This window comes from Alligator mississippiensis, chromosome 10 (assembly GCF_030867095.1).
Source record: "Alligator mississippiensis isolate rAllMis1 chromosome 10, rAllMis1, whole genome shotgun sequence".
NCBI lineage: Eukaryota > Metazoa > Chordata > Crocodylia > Alligatoridae > Alligator > Alligator mississippiensis.
This window is the reverse complement of record NC_081833.1, coordinates 2127267-2138348: the sequence shown is the minus strand read 5'-3', so window position 1 is coordinate 2138348 and position 11082 is coordinate 2127267. Positions and strand designations below refer to the sequence as shown.

Sequence of the window (11082 nt, the reverse complement as noted above, 5' to 3'; positions counted from 1 at the left end):
GGAGGAGGAGGCGGGATCGGGGCGGGAGCTGCTGCAGCCCTAGGGGAAGTCCATCCTGCTCTGGAGGTCCCTCCCCAGGGTGCTGTCTGCTGCAGGGCCGGGAGGGAATCCCCTCTCTCCTCTCCTCCCTTCTGCTACAGAGGCTGGGGATGGGGACCCCATGCCAATGCTCCTGCTGGGGCTGAAACTCCTGGGGAGAGGGTCAGCCACATTTGGGGTCCCCTCTTGGTCCCATTGACATGGACTTAGGAGCAGGGATGTGTCCGAGGAGAGGGGGCACAGCTTTTACCTGGGATCTCTGGAGCATTTATTCACAACCTCTTACCCAAGCAGGACTGTGGTGGTCTCCCTGTGGCAGGACAGCGGGTTATGTCTTGACACTAGTTTTACTTGGGGGTGATTTGTACAGGATAGTTAGGACAGAGCTGATCCTGCCTCAGGAGGGCCCTTCCAGCCCCAGTTCTGTGATTAAATTGTTAAACTGTCGTTTGTGACTGAGCTCCCACAATATCTTTCTCCTAAAGACCCACCCTCCCCTTCCTCGCTGGATGCAGGGATGGCACAACCCAGCTGTTGTGAACACAACAAGGGAAACAATTCTGACGGCACAGTCGCTCGGTCGTGGCTTGCATGCGACGTTTAGCTCAGTTTGAGCTACCTGCTTACTCTACAACCTGCAGGAGTTTGTATTTGCTAGGGGCTGGATCTGTGTTTTCTTCGTGACATGCCCAGCAAAGGTGAGAGTGGCTGGAAAAAAAAAATGGAGGAAAAACTAAGACTCCAACGTACAGGGTCTTCATAAAGTCCTTGTGCACAACCAAAGTTATTCAAGTTTACAAGTGCACAAGGACCTTATGAAGGCCCTGCCTTTGGAATATGCTTTCACTTCAAATAATCCACTGATAAGTTCTCCTTGCTCGCCTAGGATGTATGCACTCTGTTCTCTTTGACAATTTAATCAGCCAGGTCAAAAGTTCAGGTAGTTCATTATTATCGTGCTCATTAAGGCGTTCCTCTTGCTTGTATTTTGTACCTAGAACCTGCATTACGCAAAGAAAAGTTACGATACTAATATAAAGGGAGTTAATTTACACTAGTTCGGTGTTTTGCTGGCCTAGCGTGTATACAGACACATCTGAATAATTAAAAGTATGCGAGTGACTTATATTTCGACTGTGCTATGACCAGAGATGAGAACATCCACTTTTTAAAAATGCATCCAGTTAGTAACCTTATCTCCATTAGGCGTATACCTTTGTTTTGCAACATCAGGAAAACCTGTCACCCCTGGAAAATGGAGTCAGAACAGTCTGTCCAGCCTTCGTAGAGATGCGGTAGCTCAGAAACTTGCTACCCACAATGTACTGTCTAAAGACAGGGCAGAGCATCTCACATCACTCCCCTCACCCTCCACCATAGTGATGCTATCACCTGAGCTCTTACCGTGTGCTTCCACTAGGCCCGAGACTCAACCAGAGAGAGACCGGTTGCAGGATGTGTCCAGCACTCATTGATTTGGATCACTGGACTTCAGGTTCACACAGGGACTGGATGATTTGGGACCGGCTTGATCAGCATGGGCTCTAGGTCCTTCACCCTCAGGAGCTGACCCCTGCTGCAATACTGATGGCACCTGTACCTGTGCCACAGTCAACAATGCACTGCTAGGCCCCCGTGACTCTTAAGCCAACTCTAAAAGGCATTGCATTCCTAATGCTCCACGTAGCACTTCTCCTTAATTCCACTTCCAAAAGCAAACCCCAACAGCACCTCAAATGCTCAGAGCAACAGTGCATCCAATTAAGATGCAGCAGTGCCAGATTCGTTAGAGCTACCTGTCCCAAGTGGGGTTTTAATAACCTGTGCGTGGGAGGGCTTTTTGTGCTTGTGCCATATGGCAAGCTTTTAATATCCTCCAGATCTTCTCTCCCAGACGTTTGCAGCGCGACAGCTGCAGCCCCTTCGAATTCTAGCTCATTTCCAAAACCTAAATCTGTTCTGTCACAGGACACGGCAGGCCGCCATTTGATAGTATATGGAGAGAAACAGTATAAGCAACATAAAAAAAAATGAACAAGTGCAGGTTCGAGAACCGCTTATGGCCACGTGCAGCGCCAGCACAGCACGGGGACGTGTGACATGCAGACCTGAAGAGCAGGTAGGCCCGAAGCTCTTTCACAACTACGCAGTTGATCCAATACAAGATACCCTCAAAACCCCTGGTTTCTCCCATATTTCCTAGACCGCCACGGCTAGGACTTAACTCCAACCTAAGACCAAAACAGTTGCAGCTCGGTTCAGCCTAGGGCCAAAGTCCAGGTGTTGCGTTTAAGAAACAACTTGATAAAATTCTGCACCTGTTTCTCAAAACGCCGCTCGGCCTCCTCCTGCGCTCGGGGCAAAATGCCCCCGCGGCATCTGCCGCTCACACAGGGCGGCGTCCGGCTGCGCCGGGGGGAGGAGGAGGAGGAGGTTTCCTGCTGCGGGGAGGCAGCGACCGCTGCCACCTGCTCCGCTCAGAGGACCGCACCGGGGCCGCGCAGCGTCGCTCGTCCGCAGGCAGACCACGGCTGTCCGGCGGCGGCAGGGCCGCGGGCATCCACGCGCTGCGATTCAAGCAGGCGGCGTCGACCGGGGCGCCTGCGTCGGCCTCCAGCGAGGAGCCAGGCCCCGGGGGCGGGCGAGGATGCGGGCTCAACGCCTAGCTCTTCGAGGCCCTTTGCGGGGAGCTGCGGTGGCGGGGCTGCCTCGGAGCCAGGTCTGTGCGGAGGCGTCCGTGTGCCCCAGGCGCGATGCTCCTCGTGCCCCAGGCGCGATGCCCTGCTCTGGGTCCCAAGCCGGATTTAGGCTGAAGCTACTTCAGCTACAGTTTAGGGCCGCACAATACGAGGGGCCTTGTTCCAATATGACAAAAATATACATAGATATGGCTCTGCAGTTATTATTCATCTTGAGTTTGTATATTTTGTGCAGAAATAATGATAATTTATCTTGAAATTTCATTAAAATCCATTTTTGTGGATTACTTTTATCAGCCCTCTTAAAACGGGCCTAGTCCAGGCGCCTCAGCACCTCACACCCCAGCTCTGGTTCCAAGTGGGGCGACTCCGCGGGTGGCGGCAGTATGTCCCTCGGCGGAGCCCGTCCCCATCCCATTCCGGAAGCGTTGCCATGGTGCCCGGAAGCACCGGCGCCCTGAGGCGGCGGGCGCAGAAATGTGTCCCTCGAGGGAACCCGTCTCCACCCCATCCCGGAAGCACTGTCATGCCGCCCGGAAGCGGCTGTGCAAAAGCTTGTCCCTCCCCATCCCATCCCGGAAGCGTTGCCATTTGTGTCCCTCGGCAGACGTCGTCCCCATCCCATCCGCGTTGCCAAGGCGCCTGGAAGCGTTAGCGTGGCAGCGTGTCCCTCGGCGGACGCCGTCCGCGCCCCACCCCGGAAGCGTTGCCATGGCGGCGGGCCGTTAGGCATGGCGCTGGCGGGCGGGCGAGCGCTGGAGCGGGCGCTGTCGCGGCGGCGCGAGCAGGAGGCGCGGCGGCGGCAGCAGTGGGAGCTGCACCGGCGCTGCCTGCAGCGCTGGGGGCTGTGCAGCGCGCAGCAGGCGCGGTGGGGCGCGGGGCGGGCGGAGCGGGCGCCGGGCGGGGAGGAGCGCGCGTTGCGGCTGGCGGAGCGGCGCGCGCGGCTGGCGCGGCTGCTGGCGGCGGAGCGCGAGGCGCTGGCGGCGGAGCTGCGGCAGCGGCGGCGGGACGAGGCGGCGCCCGAGCGGCTGCGGCAGCGCGGCCAGGCCCTGTGCTCGGCGCGGGAGGAGCGCCGGAGGAAGGTGCGGGCCCCCCCCCCCCCCCCCACCCCGCCCCTCCCCCCCCATCCCTCGCGCCACGCGCCTCACACCGGCTCCCGCTCTCGTCCCCGCGCAGGTGGCCGACGACCGGCTCCGCCAGCACTGGAAGGACAACAGCGCCCGGCTGCGAGAGGTGCCCGCCGTGGGCGAGCGCAGCGCCCCGCGCCGCCCTTCCTCCAGCCACGCTTGCGCCCTGCGGCGGGGGGCGCGTTGTGACCGCGGGTTTCCCTTTCTCCTTTCTTTGGCGGCGCCCCGCGGGCTCGCTGCCGCAGGTGGAGTCGGAGCTGCACAAGAAGCTCGTGATCGACGCCTGGGGCGACCAGCTGAAGCACAAGCGGCAGGTACGGTGCGACGTCTCCGCCTCGTCCGGATCCTGCGTCCACGTAGTGATTTGAGACGTTGGAGCAGACGTGATTTTTATGTTTCTGGGACTGCTCGTTTTCACTGACTTCCTCACGGGGCCTCTTGCTTTCCTGTAAGGATTTGCATGCGCGTGTGGGAGGTAGGTTTGTCGGTTCAAAACACATCCCAGATATTCTGGCTTGTCCCCAGTTGCCAAGGAAACGAGGGCGTTTCGTTACATCCCGAATACATTTATGACCTTGCCGCGGCCACGAGGTGACCAGAATTGTTCTTCAGGACATTTCAAACGAGCAGTTCTCCGTCAAAAAAGGCCCCCCAAAAAACAAACCGTACACCAAATTTACGTTGTGGTTTGTTCGCAACATAAAGTTAGCGATACGGTGTATTAAAACTAACGTATTGGATGGTTTTGCGTGGCGCTAAGGCATCCGTCCGAGACGGCTAATTGCAACAGACGACTACGAATGCACGGCTCTGAGAACTTGTTCCCTCGTGTCGAGCCGAGGAGATACGAGACACCGGGTACCATAAAGATTAAAGCCTTAACGGTTGTGGAGATATTCTTCAGAGTAAGCTGCAAAGCGTTCCTGGCAGCTGACTATACGTTGGCTGTGAACGTGCAAATAATGAAGAATTTCAGATACCGTGGCTGCAGGGGTTTGGGTTGTAGCCGTGTTGGTCTAAGATAACATGGCTCTGTTTTAGCGAAGTATTTTTGATCTTTGAAGTAGGTGATGTTTTGATACTAACTTTAAACCACTACAAATCTGACTGAAGTCAGTAAAAAACCAGGCATTTTTTTTTGTATTAAAAGCCTGATACACCAGTCTCTTAATAGATTTTATATAAAACGTCATTAGCTAAAGTACGCGTGACTTGGCCTTGGATTACAGCAGAGTTATTTCTTTAAATGCGTTGTGTTCAATCAGCAAGAGGCAACTGAAAGAGAAGAAGAAAAGCGTTTTGAAAACGAATACGAGCGCGCCCGAAGGGAAGCGCTGGAACGAATGAAACGGGAGGAAGAGAAGAGGCGGCTGGAAGAGAAGCAGCGAGCGGAGATGTTGTTGCAGCAAATGGAAGAACTGAAGCTGCAGGAGATGGAGGTAACTGTTCAGCTTCCCCTGGTCTGAAGCTGTGTGCGACTCAAATCTTTAAGGCCAGAAGAGGGAGAAGAGCCGGTTCCCACTCAGGAATCCTAGAAGGGAAGAGGTCAGGTTGCGCCCTCATCCCTCTTGTCTTCCCTTCTCTCTGGGTGCGCTGACTGTGAGATTCAGTGATGGGCTTTTGTTTGTTCCTCCTGAAATACCTGGGCGCCCTGTTCTTGGTGCTCGCATCTGAGAAAGGAGGCTGGTTTTAGGCACCTGGCTAGGTGCGGCAGCCTTCAGGCTTTTTCCAGCCAGAGCTCTTAATTAGCTCTCCAATAGTCTATAGAGCATGGCAAGGTGTGGGTGAAATTAATGTAGGCCCTAGGAGATTAACTGGGAGGAGATTCCTGGCGCCCATCTTGCTGCTGGCAGTAAAACATGCTGGTACAAAGGCTTCCTTCTGAGGTGCTGCTTTAATTGTGGAAAGCTGGAATTTGGCAATACCTGAGAAGGCGGCTCGCAGTGAGGTGAGTCACTGGGTTTCACTCCCTTGCTTCCTCATGGGGATCCCAAGAAACGGGTTTTGTTTCCGTCTCAAGTGCTGCAGTACAGGGAATTGGCCAGTCTTCTGTAGCAGATCCTGATTCAGCCAGTGCGGTTGCTTTTTCACGGTGGCAAGCACCTTTGATGGATTCCCCTTTCCTAATCGCTCTGAGGTGCTGTTTCTTTCATTAACAGGCAACTAAACTGAAGAAAGAGCAGGAGAATTTACTGAAGCAGAAATGGGAGCTAGAAGAGCTAGAGGAAGAAAGGAAACAAATGGAGGCGTGCAGGAAGAAGCTGGAGCTCGGGTATGATGTGATAGTGTAGTGCCAGGGGGCCCTGACACAGGCATGGGTTGTATCTGGGGCGGCACTTGCTCTGTGTGGGGAGTCATCGGTGCTGCTGCCGGCTGTAAATGCAAAGGGAAGGCAAGCAGTTTAAATATCGTAGAAAAAACCCAAATGCTGTATGAAAGCAGCATGGACTGTATCCCCTTCTGTCCTGTCAAACGCTGGTAGGTGGTAGCACCCTGGTCACCAATCCCATCCTTGAAGGTTACTGAGTAAAAACATGGGGCGTTGGGATTGCTTTATCTCTCTTTTTTTTCCCCCCCAGTCGCTTTTTGAGACATCAGTATAACGCCAAATTAAAACAACGTGCACAGCAGATACAAGAGGAACTGGTAAGAGAAGACCTTTCTTACCTCATATCTGTTACATCCACCATGTCCTGAGTGCGCTGAAAAGCCCTCTTCTTTCTGCATGTTCGTTACTTGCTTGGTTTGCATCTCTCTCATGTGTCCAGCATTTCGGCAAGCTCTGTCCATCTCCTGGTGGCAGAGCTGGAAGACCAGCAGATCAGAGCGGTGGCGAGAATGTGATGTTGCAAGTGTCCCGTCTGTGATCAGTCTTGGCGCTGGGACACTGGCAGTTTGTGTGTGTAGGGAATCTACTTGTATGCTGGCTTGACAACTTGTTGTGCATACGTTCTTCTGGCTCGTCTCTAGGAGATGGACAGACAAATACTTCTAGCCCTCCTTGAGAAGGAAGATGAGGACCAGCGCCTCCAGTCTGCCAGACGGGAGCGAGCTATCGCAGATGCGGCATGGATGAAACGCGTCATTGAGGAGCAGCTCCAGTTAGAGAGGGAACGAGAGGCACACCTGCAGACCATTTTTAGGTGAGTGCAGTGCACCTCCTGCAGGTTGAAATGGGCTGAATGTATCCTTTACAGTCGGTCACCCTGGTTGGAAAATCTCCAGAAACATTTATGTAGGTGAGGAAGGGGAGGTAGAAGAAGTCTGCTCATAACTGCATTACTGTCTGGTTCCATTTAGTTTTAAAAGAAGCTATTGAGTTTTTTCAGTGTAATACAAGAAATGGCTTTTCTGTCTCCTTTTCCATTCAGTCAGGATGCAGACACAGACATTAGGGTCCAAAGACATGGAGCTCTTTTAACAAAGGCACCAAGACCAGCTGGTTGCTTTTCAACAGGCTTGTGACCAGATTCTGTCATTTGTGTGTGTACTTTTAGCTCTGGTAATAAGTGCAAAGTGAGCACCTGTTTTTCACAGTAATTGGTCTGCAGCTGTGTAGGGAGGTGGGCCACATCTCACTTGGACAGTGTCGTGGTGTTCACCCAGCTCTAGTGATAGAGGCTCTTGAACAATCCCAGATCAGCAGCCAATGAGCTTTGTGACCTAAGTGACTTCTTACAATGCACGCTCTCCCTTTCTCTGTCTAAGGAGAGACTGAGGACTAAGGGGAGTCTGCTGTCACCTTACTGACCTCAGCAAGGCTTTATGGAGTATAACTGGGGGGCACAGCTTGGCTCAGGGAGAACACTGGGTGAGCAAGGCCAGTGAAGCCAGTAACTCCTCTTCCTTTGGCTGCATGATTCCTCCTGCCCAGGGTCAGGCTGGGAGGGGGTTTTCTTGCTAAACACAGTTGTGCAGAAGCAGCATTACAGACTCCAAATCTTTTCAGCGGAGCCCTGAGTCCCTCGCCCTGTGTGAGGCAGGAGATCTCTGAACATAATGCATAGGACAGGCAGGCTGTTGTCTGGCATGCCGCTCTGTGGGTGAGTGAACCAGAGAGGTTGTAGCCTTCACAAAATGCAGGTGTGGTGTTTTTGTATCAAGGAGCTGAGGAGCCAGAGCTAATGTTGAAATCAAAAGGCACTTAGAAACAAGTGGAGACGACGTGGGTGCTCTGTGCTCTGGTGTTAGGTTGCAGCAGTTGGCAGTCTTGGGGTTGCCTGCATGCCAGGGCATGGGGAGGCTTGTCTTTTCCCACGGACTTTGTTGGTTTTACATCATAAGCAACAATGCTGGATTGCTTGCACGCTCTCTCTACCCCCCTCAGGGAAGAAGCCAAACAAGTGTGGGAAAGGAGAGAGGAAGAATGGGAAAAAGAAAGGAAGGCCAGAGATCGACTGATGAACGAGGTGATGCCTTCTCTAACAAGGTTGCTCTCTTGTCCGAAGCACTGGCTTTCTGCCTCAGGCTCTGTCAGGCCTGCTGATTTGCCCTAGTGCTAGGGATGAGCTTTTCTGTCTCTTGGCTCAGAGGGTGCTGGAGAATGGGCTTGACTTTCTGCACTGAGGTTCGTTTCCACTTCTTTACCATGTTTCTTGCCTTCCCCGTTTCCCACTCCACCCATCCAGGTCCTTGCAGGCAGACAGCACCAGATCCAAGAGAAGATGGAGCTCAACAGACGTGCCCAAGAGGAATCTGTAAAACAGCGGGAAGAGCTGATCAGAGAGCTGGAGGAGGCAAAGGAGCTGACTCGTCGGGAGAGGGAGGAAGAGAAGGAACTGAAGACGGCTCGCAAGCAGGAGCTAGAGGCTCAGGTAGAGCCCAGCCTTTCTCAGTGTGTGCGCCAGGCTTTTAGGATGCCTATAGCTAGCTAGGCTTGCTTTACTGCTATCTAGAAAACATATGGCAAGGGGCCTCATTAGTGACCCACCTGGGTGTCAGGACAGGGTGTCTGTCACTTTCTACTACCATTTTCCAGAGGCTTGCTGTTAGAGGCTGTCCTAAAGCCCAAATAAATGCAGCAGGCATTCGCAGAGGAGATCACCTCAGCAAAGCATGCGATTAACTAAGATCAGTCTGACTGAGGCAGGCACCTCTGCTCTGGGCCTGGCCTGAAGGACAGTCAGGGTCTGCTGCAGCACACTGCACAGAAGCAGTGCTGACCCCTGTAAAGCATTGCCTAGAAGTGCCAGTGTGGCTTCTCTGGCTGGCTTGTGCCTGCTCGGGATTGCGCTCTAACAGCCTGTGTTCTCACAATGCTCAGCTCACAGAGCGTCGCCTCCAAGAGCAGGAAGAGCTGGAGCGTCAGAGAGCAGAGGAGGAGGAAGAGAGGCTGGCAGAGCAGCGCCACGAGGAGTTGGTGCAGCAGGAGGCCAAGCGCATGATGGAGCAAGGGTATCGCCACAGGGTAAGGAGGAACTGTGTCTGAGCAAGCATGCCTGGCACAGAACACCCTTCCCTCCCCAGCTGGGTTCCCAGTGGGCGATGGCAGAGGTCAACTTGCTGCTGAAAGTAATAGCTTGGCACTGGTAATTGTCTAAGCACAGCTCCTGGGAAGAGCCGGAGCCACTTTCCATGGGGATCAGTGTTTCTTACACTTCTTGCTCTCTCCACAACGCTACTTGTAATGCAGCTCTCTTGGATTATCAACAGGGAAAGCTCAGTCTTACAGCCTGGTCTCCTTCTCTGCATCTTAAATCAGTTCTTTAGAGCTCCTCCACACATTCTAGTTAAGGGGCCCGAGGCTTGGGTGATGCAGTGCTCCAGAAAGCTGCAGCTCTGCATGTCAGTGCTGTCCAAGGCTCCAGCAGCATGGGTACTACGTCAGCATTATGGAAGCCAAAGAGATGGCTTTGACTTACTCTTTCTGAAAAGAACATTTCTTATGTGCCCAGAGCCACGTAACACCCATTCCATTACAGGTCATAGTCTGTGGCATAGAGTGACTTCACCCTTAACCCTCAGCACTGCTGCTTCCCTGGCTCTTGGATCTTACTTCTCCAAAAAGAACTAGGACAGTGACCTTTCCTGAGGGATTCTCTCTTCTCCTTTAGAGAACAGTTTTCTTTACAAACCTCCAGTCTCCACCATCAGTTAAAGGGGCTGGCACACTGAGTATCATTCTTAGGCCTTTAATTTGGGATATGAGTGCCTGTCACTTCCTTTTTTATTTTTCTTCCAGCCCTATGCTCGTCCGAAAACAGCATGGACCTGACCAGCTGCTCTGCTGCTGCGAGGCGTGAGCATCTGACAGACTTGAAATAGGCTGTTTGTCTGTTAAAGGACATCAGGTTTTGTTTTTGGGCTTTGTTTTTGTTGTTTTGCAGTCATTTGTAGACCAAGAATCAAGAGACTTCTGTACTGAAATGGGTGGGTTAGTACACAGTGGTGTTGGGCTGTGTTCAGAACGACTGAAGGGTGGAGTTTTCAAGTACTTGGCTTTGACCAAACTCTGCCCCATTGAAGACAAGGTCCATTTTCACTGGCAGAAGGGTTTGGCTGGTAGAGCATGCATTGAAAACGCTATCCTAAGTGTGCCAATGTTTCTGAAACATTCTAGGTACTTCAGTAGGAGCCACAAAATTATGCAGTGTAGCCCCCAACTGCAGTTCAGATGGGAACAGTTATGGAAACAAAAGCACACATTGGCTTTATAAAAGAGTGAGAGTACTTGACAAATGCAGGACAGCTGAGGCGACGATATGGATCCAATGCCTGTTCTTGTGTACAGCCGAAAGTTTAAGAATCAGATTCTCTGCATTATTCCAGGGAAATAATGTGCATCTAGAATCACAGCTATTTCTTGCCAGGGGCTGCTTCACGCATTGGAAATAAGAGTAGGAACAAGGGGGTAGTGCCGTAAGTGCATGTAAGAACTGATATACCATCTCACTTATTTTTTTTTTTAAATTTCAATAAATTTTTTTTGTTTTTTAACTAGTGTCTTGAATGTCTACTGTTCACTTAACTTGCAGTTTGCGTGTCTAACTTGGTTTTGGAAGAGCAGTTGCTGCAGTAGGTGTGCTTGCTGCCCACTTTGAGTGGTGGTAGTGAACTGTCACTAGTAACTTTAAACTACAATTCTTGTGTTTCTGGAACGCTGTTGTAGTTCTTGCCAAATGGTTAGATTAAATCAATTTGCCTCCTACTTGGACAAACAGCATACTTATTAGGAAAACTCTAGATTCTCCCATAAAAGGCTTATTTTTTCTTAGGCA

The 11082-nt window shown here is 52.2% G+C and overlaps 1 protein-coding gene across 1 annotated transcript; it reads left to right on the top strand.

Moving 5' to 3' along the window:
• The first annotated feature begins 3294 nt into the window (after positions 1 to 3294).
• Positions 3295 to 10801, top strand: TCHP (trichoplein keratin filament binding). Its single transcript, XM_059713341.1, has 11 exons — positions 3295 to 3820; positions 3915 to 3971; positions 4111 to 4179; positions 5131 to 5304; positions 6025 to 6137; positions 6445 to 6511; positions 6836 to 7008; positions 8193 to 8274; positions 8494 to 8679; positions 9129 to 9272; positions 10047 to 10801. The coding sequence occupies exons 1-11, from the start codon at positions 3470 to 3472 to the stop codon at positions 10077 to 10079; spliced, it is 1449 nt and encodes a 482-aa protein (XP_059569324.1). The 5' UTR covers positions 3295 to 3469; the 3' UTR covers positions 10080 to 10801.
• Positions 10802 to 11082: the final 281 nt, after the last annotated feature.